Source organism: Heterodontus francisci, chromosome 38 (genome assembly GCF_036365525.1).
Source record: "Heterodontus francisci isolate sHetFra1 chromosome 38, sHetFra1.hap1, whole genome shotgun sequence".
NCBI lineage: Eukaryota > Metazoa > Chordata > Chondrichthyes > Heterodontiformes > Heterodontidae > Heterodontus > Heterodontus francisci.
Window position 1 is genome coordinate 42153480 of NC_090408.1, and position 26760 is coordinate 42180239.

General features: G+C 44.5%; 1 protein-coding gene across 8 annotated transcripts in view; it reads left to right on the forward strand.

Annotated features, from left to right (window-relative positions):
- Window positions 1–26760, forward strand: part of LOC137352572 (novel FERM domain containing protein) — a 267200-nt gene that overhangs the window by 203549 nt on the left and 36891 nt on the right. For all 8 annotated transcript variants that reach the window (XM_068018220.1, XM_068018219.1, XM_068018221.1 and 5 more), the window contains 7 exons: window positions 2241–2328; window positions 3266–3354; window positions 4001–4064; window positions 10512–10603; window positions 12639–12713; window positions 13388–13456; window positions 15761–15867. In XM_068018220.1, the coding sequence (XP_067874321.1) occupies window positions 2241–2328; window positions 3266–3354; window positions 4001–4064; window positions 10512–10603; window positions 12639–12713; window positions 13388–13456; window positions 15761–15867 (584 nt within the window). The remainder of the gene's footprint in view (window positions 1–2240; window positions 2329–3265; window positions 3355–4000; window positions 4065–10511; window positions 10604–12638; window positions 12714–13387; window positions 13457–15760; window positions 15868–26760) is intronic.

A 26760-nucleotide genomic window follows, 5' to 3' on the forward strand; every position in this document is an offset into this window, starting at 1 on the left:
TCTGGCTTCTTAATCGGAAGGAACACTGAAAAGGAGGCCATTCAGCCCCTCAAATCTGTTCTGTATCTTGACTCCATTTACCCACCTTGGCTTCATACCCTTTAATACCCAAAAATCTATCAATCTCAGCTTTGAAATTTTCAGTTGACCTCCCCCCCGCCCCCCCAGCTTCAACAGCTTTTTGGGGAAGAGTGGCTTTAAATGTTCGAGAATGTATTAACACTGCTTCTCCAGTACAAGGCATTAGACTCAATGTTAAGGATTACATCTGGCAGCACATGCTGGAGGAATTATTTTCTGAATTCCTGTCGACTTGGATCTTTCCAGTTGGGAATCAGTTCAGGAAGAATTCTGAATTTGAGGAGCTGATAAATTGGATAGAAAGAGGGATTAAACTATTTGAATTGAAATTCCCTTGAAGTTTAAATCAATTGAGCAGTACTGGCAGTAAACAAACCTTAACGCATTTACCGACATTTGAAGAGCAAAAAGGATTAAGTTTTCTGGATCCATTTTGATTCCTGTCCATCTCCTTTGTATGTTCTCTTCCAATTTTTCAGTTTATTTTTTTCCTTCTCTTCACTTTGCAACAAGAAAAGCAACGTCAGATAAAAAAATATCAGATTAGGTGGCTCTGGGGATGGAGCTAGCACAGGCCTGGGAATGAAGGACCACTGACAACCTCTTGCGCTGTAATCTTCATCAAAGGTACAGAAGAGTCCTAGTGAGACGACCAGTTCTAATATCAGAACTCCGGGGTGGGGGAAGGATTGGAGGTCTGTGATTAAGTCCTTTAATTACCTTAAACACCAGAATCATAGAATCTTGCAGCACAGAAGGAGGCCATTTGGCCCACTGCCCCTGTGCTGGCCCTTTGAAAGAGCTATCCAATTAGTCCCTCTCCCCCTTGCTTTTTCTCCACAGCCCTGCAAATTTCTCCTTTTCAAGTATTTAACCAATTCGCTTTTGAAAGTTACTTTGAATCTGCTTCCATTGCCCTTTCTGGCAGCGCGTTCCAGATCAGAACAACTCACTGTGTAGGGTGGGAAGAGACTCTTGTGGATCATAAAGGCCAACATGGACCTTTTGGGTCAAATGGCCTGTTTCTGTGCTGTAAATGAGCTGTGGAGGAGCATTTTGATTCTTGATTGCCATCCAGTTATCACAGTTGAGTAGCCTGCCAACATTTAGCATTTGGACTTGTACATGACTAACAGTCAGCCAGATGGGCTGTTGGAGGACTGTCCGAATTGGTGACTCAAAGCACAGTAGGAGAGAAAAGGGAGGAAATCTGGAGCTAATTGCTAAAGCCAGTACATTGCCAAGGCCCTTCAGTATGTCAGCTGTGGCTCAGTGAGTAACCCTCTCACCTCCATCTCACAAGACTGTAGGTTCAAGTCCCACTCCAGAGACTTGGGCACAAAATCTAGGCTGACACTTGCAGTGAGGGAGTGCTGCACTGTCAGAGGTGCCATCTTTCAGATGAGATGTTAAACTGAGACCCTGTATGCCCTGTCAGTTGGGTGTAAAAAGATCCCACAGCATTATTTCAAAGAAGAGCAGTGGAGTTTGTCCTGGTTAATAATTATCACTCAACCAACACCACAAAAACAGATTATCTAGTCATTATCTTATTGCTGTTTGTGTGAACTAGCTGTGTGTAAATTGGCTGCTGTGTTGTCTACATTACAACAGTGACTACACTTCAAAAGTACATCATTGACTGTGAAACGTTTGGGACATTGAGATTGTGAAAGGCGCTATATAAATGCAAGTTCTTTATTTCTTTTCATTCTCAACTCTGGGTCATAAGGTTGTGAATTGTGCACATAATCAAACACTCTCCAGTGCAGTGCTGAGGGAGAGCTGCTTTGTCAGATGTGCCAAAGTCTGGTTTCTCTGGTTAAAATTCCCATGGCACTGGTGAATAGCATGGAATTCTCAACCAATAACAGACAGACTCTTCCGATTGCTACATGTGGGATCCTGTTAGAGACGGCAGTCAGTGCACTTCCTAAAGTCATTCACTGTGTGACACATGTCATTCATTGGCTGTGAAACACTTCAAGATGAATGGAGGGTGTAAAAGGCACTATTATAAATGCAAACCTTTTTTTAAAGCAAGCTTAGCGTCAGTTAGTTGCTGTATTGTTCCGCCAATCTCTCACGCACCATCTTTCCAGTTGTACGGGAATGTCCTCAGCGACTGACTTCTCTCCTGTTTGGTTTTTTCCATGCAGTGGGCAGTCTCCTGACACAGCGGAGCTGAATTTCCTGAAGAAAGCGCAGTCATTGGAAACTTACGGAGTCGATCCCCATCCCTGCAAGGTACAGCACAGCAATAGGAAGAGGACTTTCCCAGGGACATGGAGTCCCTGAGTGTCTGTAATCTGTTCTGTCCTGGCTATGGACATTTACACTGTCACAGACTGTGGGCCATCACCTTCCAATCAAGTCTTAACCCTGCAAATTCCAGTTTTAACTCATTTGGTATAATTCAGATTCAGTCCGAGCAAGTGCTTTAGGTCAGTGAACATCTTCCACTCCCTCTCCTCCCTCTTTCCTCATCCTTTCCCCCCTCTTCCCTCCATCCTTTCCCCCCTCTTTCCCTCCAACCTCTCCCTTGCCCCTTTACCTCTTCTCCATTTCACTCTTGCTCTGCCTTTCATCTTCCTTGCTTTCTCTCCCCACCCTCTCCTCTCTCCCAACCCCCTCCCTCTCTTTTTTTAACCCTCTCCCCTCTCTCTCTCTCTCTCTCTCTTCCTCCCTCAAGTCAAGGATCACATTAACTAATAGTGGGAGCTGGATATTGAACCTTCACTGATGTGTAAAATAAAAGCAAGATACTGTGGATGCTGGAAATCTGAAATAAAAACAGAAAGTGCTGAAAATACTCAGCAGGTTTGGCAGCATCTGAGAAGAGAGAAACAGAGTTAATGTTTCGAGTTGGATATAAAAGGATCATATCTGATTCGAAACGTTAACTCTGTTTCTCTCCACAGATGCTGCCAGATCTGCTGAGTATTTCCAGCACTTTCTGTTTTTACTTCACTGACGTGTGTTTGGGTTAGTATTGACCTGGGGAGTAGAGAGAGATGGGTTTATGATAACCATGTGTGTCACAGTGCAATCATGCGAGGAAATATGAAGGACACGAGTTGCATCTTGTGCCGGGAAAGAGCAGACAACACAAACAATATCATAGCTTATTGAAGATCTCAGCGGAAAATCCCTGGATTTCTTAATGTGAACATTTCTCCCATAGGATGTCTCAGGAAATGCGGCATTCTTAGCCTTCACTCCGTCGGGATTTGTGGTGTTACAGGGAAACAAGAGGATTCATTTTATAAAGTGGTGAGTGCACAGTGCCCTGGTATAGTGCAGTATATTACCCTATACATAAAATACAACACTACTGTGGTTCTGGGCCAAAACCCACAAGCGAGTTAGCTGTTGCTAAGCTAACTGGCTGTGCCACCCCCTGTTACAAACTGTACGCATTGTCCTGCAGTCTGGAGACCAGAGACAGTTAAATCCCTGTTGCCTATGTGTCAACAAAAGCCTTTTCTAATTTAATTAATCCATGATGGGTCTTCCACTGTCACTGACAGAAAATTAAGGGGACTCTGTGTTGGTGACTGGAGAGGTTTGCTTAGTGAACTATTTTAACTAACTGACTGTATGGAGGCCACAGTAATAGGCAAAAATATGTAGAGTCTAATGGTTGACCTATTTGTCTTTGAGAAGCACTGTAACACTTTCAAGCACCCAGGACTCCTCCTATTGCATCTTATTTAATGTTCTAAATGATTGTGGGAATGGGTTAGACTTCACATTGACTGGCTTTGGATGTCAGGTCGAAAGATCTATCACTAAGAAGTTGTAAATCTTTGCAAACCGAATCTCTGCAACATGATTGATGTAAATTAAAGGCCAATCACATGTAGACTGAAATCCCAAAATGTTCCATTTAACACCTACATTATTTTCTTTCTTTCAGGGCTGAAGTGAGCAAGATGAAGTTTGAAGGGAAAACATTTAACTTATATGCAACTCAGAAAGAGGTGAATGCTGACACTGTTAAACACCGAGTACCAGTTACATTTGAGAGTTAGCTCTGGCTCAGTTGGTAGCAGTCTTGCTACTGAGTCAGAGTTTTAGGTTCAAGTATCACTCCAGGGCTTGTGCACAAAAATCAAGTCTATCACTCTAGTGCAGTACTGAGGGAGTGCTGCACTGTTGGAGGTGCTGTATTTTGGATGAGATGTTAAACCGAGGCCCCATCTGCCTGCTCAGGTGGATGTAAAAGATCCCATGGCCACTATTTCAAAGAGGAGCAGGGGAGTTCTCCCCTGGTCAATATTTATCCCTCAATCAACATCACAAAAATAGATTATCTGGTCAGTGCCATTGTCACGTTGCTGTTTGTGGGATCTTGCTGTGTGTAAATTGGCTGCTGTGTTTCCTACATTACAACAGTGACTACACTTCAAAAAGTACTTTGTTGGCTGTAAAGTGCTTTGAAATGCCCAGTGGTCATGAAAGGCGCTATATAAATGCAAGTCTTTCTTTTAAAACTGATGTAGTTCTATATCCAATTTGGCATCAGACACTGCTGAAATATTTACACATTGACCTTCTGAGATCAGTAGGTTCTGTATTCAATATCTGACACAATGTGCAGTTGCAAACAAGAACCAACCAGAATTATATTGAATATTTTCTAAAAATTTATTTCTGGGATGTGAACATCGCTGGCTCGGCCAGCATTTATTGCCCATCCCTAACTGCCCTTGAGAAGGTGGTGGTGAGCTGCCTTCTTGAACTGCTGCAGTCCATATGGTGTGGTTACACCCACAGTGCTGATAGGAAGGGAGTTCCAGAATTTTGACCCAGTAAAGGGTCAAAAAATTACATAAAATTTACCGCACAGACACAGGCCATTCAGCCCAACTGGTCCAAGTAACACTAAGTTCTGCTCGACTGAGTGATGTCAGACAGAGAGCTTAACTCGGGAATTTGATAAGTGTGGGAATTCAGTGCAGTGAGGGAGGAGGTGCTGTTCTGGTCTTCTACAGAACAAGCAGTGATTCAAGAGAGGGAGCTGAGACAGTGAGACCTGAGAGCTGAAGCCCAGAGGCATTAATCAAGTGAGCAGGTAGGTGAGTTTTAAGACTTTTTTCCCTTTCTAAACTGGGGCAGTAGTTTAAACTGATACTGGGGAAATATAAGTATTGTATTAAATTTGTAGCTTAACTAGTTAAACTACTTAATATGACTACAAATTATCCGTAATATTTCTAAATTTGAAATGTAATTAGTTGAATAAAACACAATAGAGATGGCAGAGCAGGTGATGTGTTGCAGCAATAGCATATGGGAACTGGTGGACACCAGTGTGATTCACTGCAACCACATCTGCATTAAGTGTCTGCAGCTCGAGGAACTTTGGCTCAGAGTCGATGAGCTGGAGTCCGAGATTCGGACACTGTGATGCATCAGGAAGGAGGAAAGATACCTGGACACTTTGTTTCAGGAGGCAGCCACTCCCCTTGGGCTGGGTACTTTAGATTTGGTCCGTGGTCAGGGACAGGAGAGTGTGACTACAAATGAGGCAGTTATGGGGATCCAGAGGGTAGTAATGGAAGAGCCACAGCCCTTGCACTTGTTCAACAGGTTCGATGTTCTTGCAGCTTGTGTAGATGAGAGCAGTATAGTTAGGGGGATAGATACTGTTCTCTGCAGCCAAGAGCGTGAGTCCCGAAGGCTGTGTTTCCTGCCCAGTTCCAGGGTTAAGGACAGCTCCTCAGGGCTGGAGGAGAACTTGGAGTGGGAGAGGAAGGAACCAGTTGTTGCGATCCATGTGGGTACCAATGACATAGGTTCTGCTGAGGGAGTATGAACAGTGCGGGGCTAAATTTAAATAAGGAATCATAAAGGTAATAATCTCTGGATTACTACCTGAGCCACGAGCAAATTGGCATAGGGTAGGTAAGATCAGACAGTTGAATGTTAGACTCAAAGGTTGGTGTGGGAGAAATGGGTTTCAATTCATGGGGCACTGGCACCAGTACTGGGGAAAGAGGGAGCTGTACCATTGGGACAGCCTTCATCTGAACCATGTTGGGACCAGGGTCCTGGTGATCATATAACTAGGGATGTCGAGGGGGCTTTAATCTAAATAATGGGGGAGGAGATTCAGGTGAGGGGAAATTTAGAAAGTTCATGAGAAATCTTCTTTGGTCTCCTTATCTCGAGAGACAATGGATACACGCCTGGAGGTGGTCAGTGGTGTGTGGAGCAGCGCCTGGAGTGGCTATAAAGGCCAATTCTAGAGTGACAGGCTCTTCCACAAGTGCTGCAGAAAAATTTGTTTGTCGGGGCTGTTACACAGTTGGCTCTCCCCTTGCGCTTCTGTATTTTTTCCTGCCAACTGCTAAGTCTCTTCGACTCGCCACACTTTAGCCCCGTCTTTATGGCTGCCCGCCAGCTCTGGCGAACGCTGGCAACTGACTCCCACGACTTGTGATCAATGTCACAGGACTTCATGTCGCGTTTGCAGACGTCTTTAAAGCGGAGACATGGACGGCCGGTGGGTCTGATACCAGTGGCGAGCTCGCTGTACAATGTGTCTTTGGGGATCCTGCCATCTTCCATGCGGCTCACATGGCCAAGCCATCTCAAGCGCCGCTGACTCAGTAGTGTGTATAAGCTGGGGATGTTGGCCGCCTCGAGGACTTCTGTGTTGGAGATACGGTCCTGCCACCTGATGCCAAGTATTCTCCGGAGGCAGCGAAGATGGAATGAATTGAGACGTCGCTCTTGGCTGGCATACGTTGTCCAGGCCTCGCTGCCGTAGAGCAAGGTACTGAGGACACAGGCTTGATACACTCAGACTTTTGTGTTCCGTGTCAGTGCGCCATTTTCCCACACTCTCTTGGCCAGTCTGAACATAGCAGCGGACGCCTTTCCCTTGCGCTTGTTGATTTCTGCATCGAGAGACAGGTTAATGGTGATAGTTGAGCCTAGGTAGGTGAACTCTTGAACCACTTCCAGAGCGTGGTCGCCAATATTGATGGATGGAGCATTTCTGACGTCCTGTCCCATGATGTTCGTTTTCTTGAGGCTGATGGTTAGGCCAAATTCGTTGCAGTAGGCACAAACCTGTCGATGAGACTCTGCAGACACTCTTCAGTGTGAGATGTTAAAGCAGCATCGTCAGCAAAGAGGAGTTCCCTGATGAGGACTTTCCGTACTTTGGACTTCGCTCTTAGACGGGCAAGGTTGAACAACCTGCCCCCTGATCTTGTGTGGAGGAAAATTCCTTCTTCTGAAGACTTGAACGCATGTGAAAGCAGCAGGGAGAAAAAAATCCCAAAAAGTGAGAAAGAGCAAGGCAATAGTGCAGGGTAAAGATACGGGGTAAAGCCTGGCTACCTGATCCGAACCCGACTACATGTGTCAGGTTTGGGTTGGGGTGGGTCTGTATTCTGTGTCCAGCATTCGGGCTCAGGTCGGGTCGGGCTGGACTGTACTGTTTTGTTTTGCATTGTTTTCGTTTTAATCTACGATTTTTTCTGTTCCATTAAAATGTTTGTTATTTTCGGGTCAGGTCGGGCATTTAAAAAAAATTAACGGACTCGGGCCCGGGTCGGGTTTGGGTAGGCTGCTGTCGGTTCGGGTTTTAATTTTATACCTGAGCCAGGCTTTAATACGGGAAATAATAACCAGTGTGTGACAGGAAGAGACAGAGCTTACAAACATAAGAATACACCAGCAAATAACGTCAGAATAGGGAGATAAAGTCTCTTTCTCTGAATGCACGCAGCATTTGTAATAAGATGGATGAATTGATAGCACCAATAAAAACAAATGAGTATGATATGATTGTGATTACAGGGACATGGTTGCAAGGTGACCAAGGCGGGGAACTAAATATTCAAGGGTATTTGACATTTTGGAAGGATAGGAAGAAAGAAAAAGGAGGTGCGGGTAGCTGTGTTACTAAAGCATGAGATCAGTACAGTTGTGAGAAATGATTTTGGCTCTGAAGATCAAGATGTAGAATCGGTTTTGGTGGAGATAAGAAATAGCAAAAGAAAGAAGTCGCTGGTGGGAGTAGTTAAAAGGCCCTCGAACAGCAGCTACACTGTATGACAGAATATAAATCAAGTAGTAATGGGGGCTTGTAGGAAAGGTGCTGCAATAATCACAGGAGCTTTTAATCTTCATATTGATTGGACTAATTAAATTGACAAAGGTAGCCTGGAGGACGAGTTCATGGAGTGAATTAGGGACAGTTTCTTAGAACAATACATTCTGGAACCAACCCGGGAGCAGGCTATTTTAGACCTGGTGTAATGAGACAGGATTAATAAATGACCTCATGGTAAAGGATCCTCTCGGCAAGAGTGATCATAACATGATAGAATTTCACATTCATCTTATGGGTGCGAAGTTTGGGTCTAAAACTAGTGTCTTAAACTTAAATTAAGGTAATTATAAGGGTACAAAGACAGGCTAAATGGACTGGGACAGTAGAGAAGTGGCAGATATTTAAGGAGATATTTCATAACTCTTAACAAAGGTATATTCCATTGAGAAAGAAAGACTCAGTGAGAAGGATGCACCATCCGTGGCTAGCAAAGCAAGTAAAGGATGGTATCAAATTGAAAGAAAAGGCGTACAATGCTGCAAAGATTAGTGGTAGGCCAGATGATTGGGAAAATTTTAGAAACCAGGAGAGGACGACTAAAAATAAAAAGGGGGGAAATTAGAGTGAGAGAGTAATCTGGCAAAAAATATAAAAACAGACAATAAGAGTTTCTACAAATACATAAAAAGGAAGCGAGTAGCTAAAGTAAGTGTTGGTCCCTTAGAGACTAAGACTGGGGAATTCATATTGGGAAACAAGGAAAAGGCAGAGACTTTGAACAAGTATTTTATATCTGTCTTCACAGTAGACACAAAAGCATCCCAAGAATATCAGAAAATCAAGAGGCAAAAGGGAGGGAGGAACTTAAAACAATCACTAACACTAGAGAAAAAGTACTGGGAAAACTAATGGAACTAAAGGCTGACAAGTCCCCTGGACCTGATGGCCTGCATCCTAGGGTCTTAAAAGAAGTGGCTGCAGAGATAGTGGATGTATTGGTTGTAATTTCCAAAATTCCCTAGATTTTCGAAAGGTCCCAGTGGATTGGAAAACCGCAAATATAACACCTCTATTCAAGAAAAAGGGAGGGGGTTTGTGGAGGGGGTAACAGAAAGCAGGGAACTGTAGGGCAGTGTGGCTAACATCTGTCATTGGGAAAATGCTAGAATCCATTATTAAGGAAGATGTAGCATGACATCTAGAAAATCATAATGCAATCAAGCAGAGTCAGCATGGTTTTGTGAAAGGGAAATCATGTTTAACAAATTTATTAGAGTTGTTTGAGGATGTAACAAGCAGGGTGGATAAAGGGGAACCAGTAGATGTAGTGTATTTGGATTTCCAAAAAACATTCAGTAAGATGCCACATAAAAGGTTACGACACAAGATAAGAACTTATGGTGTTGGGGGTAATATATTAGCATGGATAAAGGATTGGCTAACTAACAGGAAACTGCAAGTCAGGATAAATGGGGCATTTTCAGGTTCACAAACTGTAACTAGTGGAGTGTCGCAGGGATCAGTGCTGGGGCCTCAACTATTTACGACCTATATTAATGACTTGGATGAAGGGACCGGTCTCCTTACTTAGCAGGGATATACTTGCATTGGAAACAGTTCAGAGAAGGTTCAATAGGTTGATTCCTGGGATGAAGAGTTTGTCTTATGAGGAAAGGTTGAGCAGGTTGGGCCTATACTCATTGGAGTTTAGAAGAATGAGAGGTGATTTTTTTGAAACATATAAGATCCTGATGGGGCTTGACAGGGTAGATGCTGAGAGGATGTTTCCCCTTGTGGGGGAATCTAGAACTTGGGGGCAGTTTCAAAATAAAGGGTCTCCCTTTTAAGACGGAGGTGAAGAGGAATTTCTTCTCTCAGAGGGTCGTTAATCTTTGGAATTCTCTTCCCCAGGGAGCAGTGGAGGCTGGGTCATTGAATATATTCAAAACTGAGTTAGACAGATTTTTGATCTACAAGGGGGGGTCAAGGGTTATTGGCGGGGGAGGGGGCAGTGTGGGGTAAGCAGGAAAGTGGTGTTGAGGCCACGATCAAATCAGCCATGATGTTATTGAATGGCAGAGCAGGCCTGAGGGGTTGAATGGCCTACACTTGCTCCTAATCTTTGTGTTTTTATGCTCCACATGAGTCTCCTCCCAATCTACTTCATTTCATTCTATCAGCATAGCCTTCTATTCCTGTCTCACTCGTGTTTACCTTACTTCTCCTTAAATACATCTGGAACTCCCTGCCTAACAGCACGGTGTCCTGTGAAATTATTCAGGTGGGGATGCATAAGATTAGAATTCTCTTCTTAGGGTCTTTTAACCAGCAGTTTTCATATTCTCTCCGTATTCAGGAATCAAAGATTGTTCTGACATACTTCGCACCAACACCTGAAGCTTGCAAGCACCTGTGGAAGTGTGGAGTGGAAAATCAAGCCTTTTACAAGTGAGTGCCTTTTATTACATCATATTTCCAGCACAGAAACAGGCCATTCAGCCCAACAGGTTCATGCTCCAAATGAGTTTCCTCGCACCTGACTTCATCTCATCCTATCAGCATGTCCTTCTATTCCTTTCTCACTCATGTGTTTACCATACGCGTTAGGAGCAGAAATGGGCCATTCAGCCCGTCAAGCCTGCACCTCCATTTTATAAGATCATGGCTGATCTGTTCCTGTCTCGAATTCCGCACTCCCATCTACCCCCGATAATCTTAGATTCTTGTTAGGTAAGGGAATCAATCGACCTCCACCTTAAAAAATTCAATGACCCCGCCTCCACCACCTTCTGAGGCAGAGAATTCCAAAGTCGCACAACCCTCTGATAGAAAAAAAATTCTCCTCATCTTTGTCCTAAAAGGGCGACCCCTAATTTTCAAACAGTGCCCAACAGATTCTATCGAATCATCACCATTTCATGCTGCTCCACTGATTGTGTTCTGCATCTCCAGAATCTATTTTATTTATAGACGGGTGCTTAAATGGATTTGCATAACTCTCATTGTTGCAGATTATAGGGAGCCAGTGCTGCTCAGCAAAGGATCACGTACCTGACTCAAATACAAAATAATATTGCAAAGTGACAGAAGATGACATCACTCCCACTGGGATTTCACTGTAGTGTAACTGTTAAGTTCTCCTCAAGCACTCCTTGTAATAGTGAGATTTATACTCCAGCCACCCTCTGAGTGAACTGTCCTGTAGGTTAGGCAGTTGCTGCATTGCTGCCTTGTTTTACATCATGGCACAGGGAAGAGCAACTGCCAGCAACACACTAAATTTTTAAAACTATTTGCCAGCTTGGGTATTTTGTTTTGAAATGTGTTGTGTGAGTACAGAGAAGGACGTGGCTGTGGTCTCAGTCACAGCAGAAACACAGACACCACCGCCAATAGCACAGCATTCCCTCAGTACTGCACTGGCCGTGTCAGCCTGAAATTTGTGCTCAACTCTCTGGAGTGGAACTTGAACCCACAACCTTCTGAGTCAGGGGCAAGGGAGCTACCCATTGAGCCATGGCTAACAACTTGGAAGCACAAGCAGATGGGAGAGTTTTAATATCTTCTGGGTATTATATGACAGGTGAATATCTCTGGTCACTGTTTATCATAAATATATTCAAAAAGAATGTTTTTCTAATGTTGCCATGGAAAATGACCAGAATATTTCTTCCCTTCTAATGGTTATATAGAATCAGTATTGCTCTCAATGTACATTAACGTTGCTATTATAGATTTACAGAACCAGACTGTTTGCAACCTTGGTGTTCTATTTGACCCTTAGCTGACTTTCCAACTCCATATCTTTTCCATCACCAAGACCGCCCATCTCCCTCGCCATAACATTGCCTGACTCCGCCCCTGCCTCAGCTCATTATCTGCTGATACCCACATCCATTCCTTTGTTACCTCCAGACCTGACTATTCCAATGCTCTTCTGGCTGGCCTCCCAGTTTGTACCCTTAATAAAGTTGAACTCAATCAAAACTCTGCTGCCCATATCCTAACTTACACCAAGTCCGGTTCACCCATCACCCCTGTGCTCGCTAACCTACATTGGCTCCCGGTCTGGCAATGCCTTGATTTTAAAATTCTCTTCCTTGTTTTCAAATCCCTCCATAGCCTTACCCCTCCCCATCTCTGAAATCTCCTCCAACCCCACAACTCTCCAAGATCTCTGCACTCCTCCAATTCTGGCCCTTGAGCATCCCTGATTTCCATCGCTCCACCATTGGCGGCCGCACCTTCAGCCGCCTGGGCCCTAAGCTCTGGAATTCCGTCCCTAAACCTCTCCACCTCTGTCCTCCTTTAAGCCGCTCCTTAAAACCTGCCTGTTTGACCCAGCTTTTCGTCACCTGTCCTAATATTTCCTTATGTGGCTTGGTGTCATTGGTGGGGGATGGGGCTTCCCTGGGGGGTCTTTGAGGATGCAAAGTGGCTGTAACCGATTTGAAGATTTTATGCTCTTTCTGCCCTTGACCAGGTTTGAAAAATCCAGTCAGGTTCGGACAGTTTCGAGCAGCAATCTGTTCTTCAAAGGAAGTCGGTTCCGATACAGGTAAATAGTCAGAGTAAGTAGAGGCTACTGAAAACTAACACTTCATTTAGGAACAATAATGGAAGGAAACCCAGAGAGTAAAGTCACCACAGAGATGAGAAAGAAATATTTTTGATCTTACATTGTGAATATGTGGATCAAAATGATCAGGAGACATTCCCATTTGGGCAGTTTGTTGGCTAGTTTGGAGCCAAGGCTGGTGGTCACTTTGCCATGGCATTAACGTTGCAGGCTTTAATTTTGTCTACAGGCCTCACAGTCTCTGAATCGGAGTTAGGGATGGAAGGGCAGATGGCAAAGGAGAATTTACAGTTGGTTTAGGACAATTCATTCACAAAAAAGTGACATCTTCTAATAGCTTTGCAACTAGAGGAATCTCATCGCATCTTTCAAAATGACATTTAATTGGCATTAGTTACAAATGGCCATTGGAAGCTGCTTAGTTAACCGTGGAGATAATTGAAGGCAGTTATTATGGTATGGCTGATTAGCCTCACACAGATCTCCATCTGCAAAAATATAGGTCATACCTCTTCATTCTGTGCCCTAGGATAATGGCAGGGAATGATGAACATCTGTATCTCTATGTCCCAGTGTAACAGGTCAATGATAGAAGGAATTAGTGTCTAACTGTTATTTCCCATCCACTGACACTGTATTGTTGCTGCTTTCAGTGGGAAAGTTGCAAAGGAAGTGATTGAGTCGAGCGCAAAGATTAAAAGGAGCCCTCCGGAAATTCACAGGTAATAATGTTCACTCCACTGATTCCAAGTTAAACATTTACTTGAAGCACTTACCTCAGCTCAGCCTGAATATTGTACAGATAAATCTGGAGGGAAAGCTGCTCTTTCATCACCATTTCTACACACCGTTTGAACGCCCTTTGTATTCTCTATTTTGTCTTTAATATAATCCATGCTGACTCTGATATATTTGCTTTGTTCTGTGATGGTCTGTATCCTCTTCTGCTAAGTGATCCCACCATTATCTTCTCCTTATTCTATGTCCTCTCTCTGCTGTGTCCTTTCTTTGCTTTGTGATTTCCTTTTACCCACTCCCTCCTCTGCACTCTCCTTCTGCTCTGAAATCTCTCGCACATTCCACTTGCTACTATCTCTCCTCTGCACATCTAACCCTTGTCAATTAAAACTTAAATATCAGTAATTGCCTCACTCACAATTCATCACCAACTTAAAGCTCCTTCACCAGCTTCCTGTATTAGTCATTGTTAGGCTGTAGTAATTATCCTGGTCCATAGAAGCTACCAACAGCTCATAATAATTATCATTAACCCACTGTAACCACCATTAATCTACTGTAACTACTGTTAACCCACAGTGGCTGCCATTGCCAGCAGTAACTATTGTTAGACCACAGTAATCACAATTAACTCACTGTAGGTTCCCTTAACCCCCAATAACTACCAATTTCCTGCAGTAACCACTGTTAGGCTACACTAACCATGATTAACCCACCACAATGACCATTAACCCACTGTAGGTGCCATTAACTCCCAATAACTACCTGCCGTAACTACCCATTGACCATTTCCACAGTTAATATTACATTTGTAAACCACCAGGTTATAACCTCAGCAAGAGGTGACGTCAAAACCTGGCTGTGAGCAGAGAGCAAGCGTGTGAAATATTTTGTTACTGTTGAAGAGTCCTCAGTGTGTTAGTGACCAGGGGGAATACTGGAGGAGTTAGCCGCCCTCCTCACCATCTGAAATGTGACCTGCCACATTATTGTTCTGGGATTGCTGTGCACCCAGTGATTCCAGAGCTTACAACTAAATCAAATGATCCGAAACAAAGCTTCAAACCCCTCAGCCATGCACCAATGTAGGTTGCCACAACATGACATCCCCAGGGAGCTCGGCACCACCAGCGACATCTGGAGGACGTGGTAAGATTATGCCATGACTGGCCAAAGCCCACCACAGCACCACCTGCTGCTGAACATAAGAAAATACATAGGAGCAGGAGTAGGCCATTCATCCCCTCATTCAATACTGCTCCATCATTCAGTACGATCATGGCTGATCTTCTGCCTCACCTCCACTTTCCCACCCACTCCCCAGCACTGAGAATCCAGTGCTACAACCAAAACACTAGACCTCCATCAGAGGGACTGAATTTCCCAGGATTGGAGGCTCAAATTTGGAGTGGGACCCAGCTCTGTCAGATCTCTGCCCCTTTTCTTGCCAGATGAGAAATTCTAGCAGGAGTGAGGACGGGCAACTTGTAGCGTTTGTTCTTCTGTCCTTCTAACCCCGTAATGACACCAGACCAGGAGGTGGGAGAATCAGGATGAGGTCACCTGACAGATCCCTCCTGAGGTCCCCATGTATGATGTAGGTGCTCGGATGATATCCTAGTGGAAGTGGAGCCCATAATGGTGCTTTCAATTGTACAGCTTTGGTCATCTCTAGATTCGAGTATTGCAATGCTCTCCTGGTCAGCCTTCCACCTTCAACCCTCCATAAACGTGAGCTTATCCAAAACTCTGCTGTCCATATCCTCGCTTGCACCAAGTCCCATTCACCCATCACCCCTGTGTTTGATTGCATCCATTGGCTTCTGCTCTCGTCCGAATGTATTAGCAGGACAGCACAGTGAAATGCGATGACCCAGTAACAGTGCAGGTATATAAAAGGTGCCTTTGCTTCAAGGGCTATGCTGTACAGTCATTGAGAAGCAGATACAGATCAGCCATGATCTCATGGAAACAGGATTGAGGGGTTGAATGGCCTCTTCCTGTTGTTATACTTTTTCTGACAGTGCTGATGTGGTAACAGCCTGTCGGGAGCAACATGAGAATCCTCCGGTTTGGCGTTTGCTGCATTTAATCTCTGCTCACTGCCTGTCTTCAATGGGCTGATTGTGGCGGAGAGATTGGCAGCCACAAAGCCTTCCTTTACGGACCTGCTCCCAATCTGTTGGTGTATAAGTGTTCGAATGCGCCAGGTGGTGTTGTCAACTTACATTCAAAAACTAATCGTAATAAAACCCCTTCAAACTGGGCTTCTGTCTCCCCCTCCACAGGTCAGGTCTGGTCCCCAGTCGCAGTTGCCCCTCCATTTCTCATGGGTCAAGATTGAGCAGTGTGCCCAGGACTCGCAGGAGAGCAGTGCATATCTCCATCATGGAAGGTAAGGTCCGTCTGAATGCAACAGGTTTGGACCAGGTCACAGTGAGTGACAAGTCCCTGGATGAACGGATTAGGTCAGAGGTCTGGACTTCTCTGGTCAGAGCTTTTTTTTAAATCCTTTCATGGGATGTGGGCGTCACTGACAAGGCCAGCATTTGTTGCCCATCCCTAATTGCCCTTGACAACTGAGTGGCTTGCAAGGCCATTTCAGAGGGCAGTTAAGAGTCAACCACATTGCTGTGGGTCTGGAATCATGTAGGCCAGACCAGGTAAGGACGGCAGATTTCCTTCCCTAAAGGACATCAGTGAACCAGATGGGTTTTTATGACAATCGATTCATGGCACCATTACTGAGACTAGCTTTCAATTACAGATTTTTGTTAATTATTGAATTTGAATTCCACCAGCTGCCGTGATGGGATTTGAACCCGTGTCCACAGGGAATTATCCTGGGCCTCTGGATTATTAGTCTAGTGATATTAGCCACTACACTACCGTCTCCCCTTTGGGCCAGGAGGCTGTGCTGTTATGGGCGGGGCCAGAGTGCGATTGGGGAAATCTCACCAGGTTTTACTGAGGTGAAGTTCTGCCAAAATGCCACTCAAACTCATTTGCATAAATCCAGACATGAAATCCACCATCGAGGGCCATCAGGCAAGCAATTGTAATCGGTTATTGACAAACATGGTCAATGGAGCTTCAAGATAACAGATTTAAATTAATTTAAAATGAAAATGTGTTCAAATGACTGCTGCAGCTAAAGAAACAGGCCAATCACTGGTTTCAATTGACTGCTGACCGTAGCTCTGATGTTCCAAGAGGAGGTCAATTGGCTGAATTTTGAACTCATTTAAACTGAATTTAAAGTAATTGTATTATCAGAATGAGCAACAGACAGGGGTGAGGTTTCAATTCACCGCTGATCAAGGCAGGGTACAAGTGATTAGTGCTGGAGTCATGTGACCACAGCCGTCTGTGCATCCAAAGTTTTGGGCGCGATGTGATGAACCCGCCAGACAGGTGCCGTTGGTGGAAACTCACCATGGCAACCTAGGGTCGTGGCCTGGTTTTGTAGGCAGGTCTACTTCAGGCAAGTTGACTCTTGAACCAGCGGAAAACATGAACGTAAGTAGTTTTGGGCTAAGTCACCTACGTTTAAAACTCCCCAGATCATTTGTGCTTGTATTCCGCTGCTATAACTCACAGAAATTTGATTCCTCCAGATCTTTAAATCCATTCTGTGATCCATCAACTTGAATGTGGATGGTGATGGAATAATATTACGTCAGATTCCTAAGTCACCTCCACAGTTTGACAGTAAGCTTTAGAGTGAAGACTCACCGAAACTGGCATTGATCCCAGAGTGTCAGGATGGATATAGTGCTCAGATCTCAGGAGTGGGACTTACACGCATGAGCTTCTGACTCAGAGTGCAGAGAGCTATGCCACTGAGCAACAGCTGACACCTCCACTGAGTACCACTCCATTGTCAGACTGTCCAGCGAGTGCACCCTGATATGCAACAGCATTGGCACGAAACTGTATTTACAAACTCACGGTTCCCAAGCGATTGGCTAAAAGGATCAGTCCAAGCACCCTGTGGGGGCTGCCAACGAATGCTCACAGCTACAGAGTCAATAGCACCGGCATTATTGAGACTGTTCGCAGTCAGGCTGTGCTGCACATGTCAGTGTCACTCAGCAGAATCTATTTAAAATCACATTCACAGACCATTTAACAGCTGCTTCTCCAGTTTATTACAAGCAAAACACTCCTTAACATGAAGAGCACAAATACAGGCGTGATCTGTAACCCTACACATCAATTTAATCTTACCGTAACACAGTTAAACTCCACCTGTGCTGTGTCAGAGAATGTTGCTGAATGTGAAAAAACAACTTTCTTGCCAGCCTCATTAAACTAGATGCTTAAATTATTTATCTCACTGCCATTTGTGGGATCTTGCTGAGCCAAAACTGGCTGCTGGATGTACCTACATTACTATAGCAATTATCCTATTATGCATCAGCTGTGGCTCAGTTGGTAGCACTCTTGTGAGTTCATAAAATCTAGTCTGAGGCTCCCAGTGCTGTACTGAGGGAGTGCTGCACTACCAGAGGTGCTGCTTTTCAGATGAGAAGCTAAACCAAGGCTCCCACTGCCCCCTCAGGTGGGTGTAAAAGCTCCCACGCTGCTCCTCTGAGGAAGAGAAGGGAGTTCTCCCCGGTGTCGTGGGTAGTATTTATTCCTGTTAACATCACTAAAACAGGTAATCTGGTCATTTAACTTATTACTGTATGTGGGATTGTACTGTGTGCAAATTGACCTCTGCATTTCCTACATTGCAACAGTAACAAGACTTCCAAAGAATCATAAAATGATACAGCATAGACAGGAGCCATTCAGCCCATTGTGCCAGTGCTGGTTCTTTATCCTTCACTGGGTTTCTCTGTAAAATAAAAATCTCTCAAATATTTTACAAACAAAAACCATACTGTGAGCAGAATGCTGAGATTTTGCTGTTTTATTAATAAGAACTGTTAGCAAATTGCTCCCACTAGACTGGCCTCACTTCACCGAGACCTGCTCTATGAATGTTAATCCCAGGAATTGAATCTGAAAGAGAATTTAAATACCTCTCTTGTACAGACAGGGATTTTACCAGCTGATGAGGAATAGCTGAAAGGCAAAGACGGAGAGAGACTGATGAGGAATCAGGCATGGGGCAAGGGGAAATCGATACAGCAGTATAGGTAGTACAAGTTTGGCTCTTGCCTCATCCTTGACGAGTTGGTAAATGGAACATTCCAACCTGGACACGGATACACTTGTGATTAATTCGATAAACACAACTGTGATAAAAACAGAAAATGCTGGAAATACTCAGCAGGTCAGGCTGCATCTGTGGAGAGAGAAACGGAGTTAACGTTTCAGATTGATGACCTTTCATCAGAACTGGGTAAAGTTAGAAATGTAATATGTTTTAAGCAAGTGAAAGGGGGGAGGGTGGGAAAGCGAACAAAACGAAAGGTCTGTGATAGGGTAGAAGACAGGAGAGTTTAAATGACTAAAGAGTTGGTGGTGCAGGGCCAAAGGGAGTGGTAATGGGACCAGTAAAGAAATAATATCTAGAGGAGCTATGAATGGCAGAATGATGAACAGCTGTCATCTAAAAGCAAAACCAAGAGAGAAATAAATTAAAACAAAACCTGCTAAGAAAAGGAACAAAATGGAGGCAGAGGTTATAGTCTGAAATTATTGCAATTCACTGAGTCCAGAGGACTGTAAAGCGCCTAATCGAAAGATGAGGTGCTGTTCCTCGAGCTTATGTTGAGTTTCATTGGAACCGTGCAGCAGGCCGAGGACAGAGAGGTCAGAGTGGGAGCACGGTGGAGAATTAAAATGATCTGCGACTGGAAACTTGGGGTTACGCTTGCGACCTGAATGGAGGTATTCTGCAAAGTGATCACCAATCTGCATTTGGTCTCCCCACTGTGGAGCAGAGCCCATTGTGAGCAGTGAATACATGATACTAAATTGAAAGACAGACGTAAATCGCTGTTTCATCTAGAAGGAGTGTTTGGGGCCTTGGGCAGTGAGGAGAGAGGAGGTAAAACACAACGGTGCTGGATTGGACAGTCATGAGAATCTTACAACAACAACTTGTATTCATATAGCATCTTTAACGTAGTAAAATATCCCAAGATGCTTCGCAGGAGCAATTATCAAACAAGATTTGATATGGAGCCACATAAGGAGATAGTAAGACAGGTGACCAAAAGCTTGTTCAAAAAGGTAGATTTTATGGAGGAGAGGGAGAGATGGAGAGGTTTAGGGAGGGAATTCCAGAATTTAGGGCCCAGGCAGCTGAAGGCACAGCTAACAATGGTTAGAAAAATACTTGCATTTATCAGGTTGAGACAGCGGTTAATAAAAGCACAGTTTCCTGGCCTTAATTAATAGGAGCAAGGAGGTTACGTTGAACTTGTATAAAACACTGGTTCGGCTTCAACTGGAGTATTGTGTCCGGTTCTGGGTGCTGCACTTTAGGAAAGATATGAAGGCATTGGAGAGATTACAGAAAAGATTCTCAAGAATGATTTTAGGGATGAGGAACTTCAGTTATGAAGATAGTTTGGAGAAGTTAGGACTGTTTTCCTTGGAGAAGAGAAGGCGGAGAGGTGATTTGATAGAGGTATTCAAAATCATGAGGTGTCTGGACAGAGTAGATAGAGAGAAACTGTTCCCACTCGTGAAACAAAGAAGAACAAAGAACAGTACAGCACAGGAACAGGCCATTCGGCCCTCCAAGCCTGCGCCGATCTTGATGCCTGCCTAAACTAAAACCTTCTGCACTTCCGGGGACCATATCCCTCTATTCCCATCCTATTCATGTATTTGTCAAGATGCCTCTTAAACATCGCTATCGTACCTGCTTCCATCACCTTCCCCGGCAGCAAGTTCCAGGCACTCAGCACCCTCTGTGTAAAGAACTTGCCTCGCACATCCCCTCTAAACTTTGCCCCTCGCACCTTAAACCTATGTCCCCTAGTAACTGACTCTTCCACCCTGGGAAAAAGCTTCTGACTATCCACTCTGTCCTTGCCGCTCATAACTTTGTAAACCTCTATCATGTCGCCCCTCCACCTCCGTCGTTGAAGTGAAAACAATCCGAGTTTTTCCAACCTCTCCTCATATCTAATGCCCTCCAGACCAGGCAACATCCTCTTCTGTACCCTCTCCAAAGCCTCCACGTCCTTCTGGTAGTGTGGCGACCAGAATTGCACGCAATATTCTAAGTGTGGCCTAACTAAAGTTCTGTACAGCTGCAGCATGACTTGCCAATTTTTATACTCTATGCCCCGACTGATGAAGGCAAGCATGCCATATGCCTTCTTGACTACCTTATCCTTGCTACCCTTCTTAAACAAAGGAACAACATTGGCTATTCTCCAGTCCTCTGGGACCTCACCTGTAGTCAATGAGGATGCAAAGATTTCTGTCAAGGCCCCAGCAATTTCTTCCCTTGCCTTCCTCAGTATTCTGGGGTAGATCCCATCAGGCCCTGGGGACTTATCTACCTTAATGCTTTGCAAGACACCCAACACCTCCTCCTTTTTAATAATGAGATGACTGAGACTATCTGCTCTCCCTTCCCTAGACTCATCATCCACCAAGTCCTTCTCTTTGGTGAATACTGATGCAAAGTACTCATTTAGTATCTCGCCCATTTCCTCTGGCTCCACACATAGATTCCCTTCTCTGTCCTTGAGTGGGCCAACCCTTTCCCTAGTTATCCTCTTGCTCTTTATATACGTATAAAAAGCCTTGGGATTTTCCTTAATCCTGTTTGCCAATGACTTCTCATAACCCCTTTTAGCCTTCCTGACTCCTTGCTTAAGTTCCTTCCTAATGTCTTTATATTCCTCAAGGGATTCGTCTGTTCCCAGCCTTCCAACCCTTACGAATGCTTCCTTTTTCTTTTTGACTAGGCTCACAATATCCCGCGTTATCCAAGGTTCCCGAAACTTGCCTAACTTATCCTTCTTCCTCACAGGAACATGCCGGTCCTGGATTCTAGTCAACTGACGTTTGAAAGACTCCCACATGTAAGATGTTGATTTACCCTCAAACAGCCGCCCCCAATCTAAATTCTTCAATTCCTGCCTAATATTGTTATAATTAGCCTTCCCCCAATTTAGCACCTTCACCCGAGGACTACTCTTATCCTTATCCACAAGCACCTTAAAACTTATGGAATTATGGTCACTGTTCCCGAAATGCTCCCCTACTGAAACTTCGACCACCTGGCCGGGCTCATTCCCCAGTACCAGGTCCAGTACGGCCCCATCCCTAGTTGGACTATCTACATATTGTTTCAAGAAGCCCTCCTGGATGCTCCTTACAAATTCTGCCCCATCCAAGCCCATAGCACTAAGTGAGTCCCAGTCAATATTGAGGAAGTTAAAATCACCCACCACTACAACCCTGTTACCTTTACATCTTTCCAAAATCTGTCTACATATCTGCTTCTCTACCTCCCGCAGGCTGTTGGGAGGTCTGTAGAAAACCCCCAACATCGTGACTGCACCCTTCCTATTCCTGAGCTCCACCCATATTGCCTCGCTGCATGACCCCTCTGAGGTGTCCTCCCGCAGTACAGCTGTGATATTCTCCTTAACCAGTAATGCAACTCCCCCACCCCTTTTACATCCCCCTCTATCCCGCCTGAAGCTTCTAAATCCTGGAACATTTAGCTGCCAATCCTGTCCTTCCCTCAACCAAGTCTCTAATAGCAACAACATCATAGTTCCAAGTACTAATCCAAGCTCTACGACTGAGAACGAGAGGCCACAGATTTAAAGTGAATGGCAAAATAAGCAAAAGCGACATGAGGAAAAACTTTATCAAGCAGCATGTGGTTAAGGTCTGGAATGCAATGCCTGAGAGAGTGATAGAGGCAGGTTCAATCGAGGTATTCAAAAAGGAATTCGACGGTTATCTGAAAAGAATGTGCAGGGTTATGGGGAGAAGGCGGGGGAATGGCATTAGGTGAACTGCTCATTCGGAGAGCTGGTATGGACACGATGGGCTGAATGGCCACCTTCTGCGCTGTAACAATTCTGTGATTCTGCGATTTTATATTGCCTTTCACGACCACTGGACATCTCAAAAGCGCTTTACAGCCAATGAAGTACTTTTTCTGAAATGTAATCACTGTTGTAGGAAACAGCTCCAACAATGTGATAATGATCAGGTAGTCCTTTTTTGGGATATTGAAGGATAAATATTGGCCAGGACACTGGGGATAACTCCCCTGCTCTTCTTCAAAATAGTGCCATGCGATCTTTTACATCCACCTGAGAAAGCAGTCGGATCAGTTCCACCTCTCATTCAAAAGATAGCACCTCTAACAGTGTAGCATTCTCTCAGTACTGGACTTGATTTTTGTGCTCAAGTCCTTGTAAGCCTTTTTGTTTTAAAACACGCACTCAGCTTTATAGTTTGTTTTGACCCACGAATTCCAAGAGAAAAAATTGATGACTCACTCAAAAGATTGTTATGCTTTTAATGGGCTAAGTTTATTTGTACCCACGATTACAGATTTAAAATGATTACAGAAAATGAATACAGATTTAACAGGTTGAGAAAGCAAAGAAAACAATTTTAAAAACTGCTTTGTTACTCTACTCCCAGTCGATAAATGCTTCAACAACATCTAGCATCCAAATGCTCAAATATGTTACCAGTAATCAGTCATAAAATCATCTGAAGTGGCCAGCTCCTGTTGATTGCAGATTCTATTTCCGATGTTCAGCCAGGATCCCTCCTCTTGACAGCACTAAAGATCTCCGATGTTTTCAATCTTTTATACCCCTTTTCATGGGATGGATTTGGATTACTATACTGACAGGGCCATACTGTACAATGCCCAATCATATTCCAAGATCTTTGTTGAAACCACCCAGAAAGTTGCCCATCTTTCTTTCGCTTTCTTTCAGTAATTTTCCTTCATGTGAAGCCCCTTGTAGTCAACCTTCCAGATAAAGATTTTGTAGAATTTGTTGATGGAACACTAGGCCTCATCTTACCTCAGTCTGCAAGGTCTGTTCCTCATAAATCCAAATATTAATGTCTTTGCCTGCACGACCTCTGTTCCCTCCCGGTAGCATTGTTTAGTTTAATAGTTCGGCGAGTTTATTGATAATAGGAAATTCTGCTCTCAGCACCGTCCACAGTTCCTAACGTGACATTTAATGTGGTCAAGCTTGTGCAGTAAATTAATTTAAAATTTCCATTTCTGTCCTTTATTCTGGAGTGGGACTTAAACCCTGACTCAGAGGCAAGTGTGCTACCCACTGAGTCACAGCCCACAATGGTGAAGTCGTTTAGTTTGAGGATGCTCAAGCGGCCAGAATTGGATGAGCGCAGAAGATCTTGGAGAGTTATGGAGGCTGGAGGAGATTGCAGAGATAGGGAAGGGATGAGGTAGTGAAGGCGTTTGAAAATATGGACGCGGATTTTAAAATAGAATCTTAGCACCATTTGTTGGGACAGCTGAAATCAAGGAGTATATGTGGGTGTTGATGAGGCACGACTGTGGGGGGGGGGGGGTGGGGGGGAGGCGGGAGGTGGGTGGGGGTAATCAGAGAGGGAAGAATAGCATGATCTGTCCCTGGGTTACTAATCTGTGCAACACCATTGAGCTGTGCTGTCTTATCCTCAGTGAAATTGTGATTTTAATAAGACAGGCACATTGTTAAAGAATTATTTGAGGATCAGAGAAGGATATGAGGAGAATCTGGGCGTGCAGGTTTGTGGGCTTTATCTGCTGAAACCTGATAACCTGCACAAGAATCATTTATAAATCGTTACGGCAGCATTGATATAAATAGCACATTTGCAAATAGCACAGGGGAACTGATGTCACAGATTCACTGGCCATTTATGTCTCCTTATTGCTGGCGGACTAGAGATTCTACATTCCAGCTGCTCTCGTCTGCCCAGTGCTTGTCCAGCATGTAATCAAAGAGCTTTACAAGCAGAGCTTTCAAGACGCACCATTTGGATAGATTTTTTACTTTTAATAATTGTGTTTGACGGGGAGCCATGGTTAAATGTTTAATCAAGATTAAAACCAAAGTCAATGTCCACCTACGGATGATAAACCACTGCTATCGTGATGTCAAGGTGCGGATTCTCAGCCTCGGCCCACGGATCCTCAGCAAGGCCCTCGGTGCTCTGCCCCTCTTTCCCGCGTTGACTGGGGGAAGCCAACAGGAGAGGCAGTTTTCCAACACGTCAGCTATCTTAAGAGGTAACGAGGAGTCCTTTCTCTCTATGGAAGCTGCCTTGCTTTTCAGACATAATATTTATGTCCTTTAGGGGCGAAAGGAGCCTGTCACCTTTACTCGGTCAGGCCCACTTGTGACTCCAGCCCCATGTGGCTGACCCCACTCCAGGACTGAGTACAAAGTCCAGGCTGAGGGGGTGCTGCATTGTCAGAGGGGCCGTCAAATGAGACATTAAACCGAGACCTCGTCTGCCCTCTCAGGTGGACATAAAAGATCCCGTGGTATTATTGGAAGAAGAGCAGGGGAGTTTCCCCGGTGTCCTGGCCGATATTTATCCCTCAATCAACATCACAAAAACAGACTATCTGGGGTCATTATCACATTGCTGTTTGTGGGAGCTTGCTGTGAGCAAATTGGCTGCTGCCTTTCCTACATTACAACAGTGACTACACTTCAAAAGTACTTAATTGGCTGTAAAGTGCTTTGGGACATCCTGAAAGGTGCTATATTAATGCAAGCCCTTTCCTTTTCTTCCTGTAATGCCCTCAGGATGGCCAATAAATCCTGCCCTGCTGGTGTTGCCCATAAAAAATAATTGTTTTTCAGGATGGGGGGGTGGGGAGAATTTATTTTTAAATGTTCATTCTTGGGATGTGGGCATCACTAGCATTTATTGCTATCCTCAATTGCAGTTGAGAAAATGGGCCTTCTTGAACCGCTGCAGTCCATGTGGGGTAGGTACACCCACAGTGCTGTTAGGGAGAGAGTTCCAGGATTTTGACCCAGTGACAGTGAAGGAACGGCAATATAGTTCCATGTCAGGATGGTGTGTGACTTGGAGGGGAACTTGCAGGTGGTGGTGTTCCCATGCATCTGCTGCCCTTGTCCTTCGAGGTGGTAGAGGTGGCGGGTTTGGAAGGTGCTGTCTAAGGAGTCTTGGTGCGTTGTTGTAGTGCATCTTGTATATGGGACACACTGCTGCCACTGTGCGTCGGTGGTGGAGGGAGTGAATGCTGAAGGTGGTGGATGGGGCGCCAGTCAAGCGGGTTGCTTTGTCCTGGAAGGTGTCAAGCTTCTTGTTGCTCCTATGAAGCACCTTGGGATGTTTTACCACATTAAAAGTGCTAAATAAATGAATGTTGTTGTGGCAACATCATCAGTACATCATGGTCTCTCCCTGTGATCAGTTTTTCTGCTGAAATTGAAAAGCCATTCAAAAAAACTAGAAATATTGACAGGAGGAAATCTTTACAACAAAGAGAAAGGGATTGAGGAGCGTGAGAGATCGAGGGGTACAGGGAGATTATGTGTATATATATATATAATAATATACTTATAATGTATGTATGTCTGCGGAAGCAGTTATAGTTCGATATCAAGATTAACAATCCATTCAACAGCTTCAGCTGATGCAGTGTGAGTGGTTGTGATGCCATCAGGAATGGTTCTCTCAGGGCATGAGTTCAATATGTGGTCAATGGTCTGACCTGGATGGCCACAGTCCCAATTTGAGTTGGTCCTCATGTTCCACTGTGGAGCAAGTGGCCACATCTTCCCTGGTCCATCCTCAAGTGGTTGAGGGTTGACCAGATTTTCCATGGGAGATTGAAACCTTGAACTTCACCACTCGGGTCAGTTACCAGGTTGCGGGTGGTGATGTTAGCAGTCGACCAGGAGGAGCTCCAATGAGCGGTGGGCTGTCTTTGGTTTGTTGGGTGTGGAGTGTGTTTCAGTAGGGGCTACAAGATTTCAGATGAGTGTGCGTGGATATTTATTTGAGGTCTGTATCATTGGGAGTGCTTCATTAGCTGTCAGCTAATGAAGTGTGTTCTTTGAGGAGAATGTTTTCCCTGCGGACAAGGATTCATTCAATGTGTGCTAGCACAGGAAGCCACTCGAGCTGGGTTGGTCTCAATGTTCCAGAAATAATCCTCATGATCTCCCGGAGATGAATACCACCATACAAACATACGAATTAGGAGCAGGAGTAGGCCATTCAGCCCCTCAAAACTGCTCCGCCATTCAATAAGGTCATGGTGGATCTGATTGTAACCTCAACACCACATTCCCGCCTACGCCCGATAACCTTTCACCCCCTT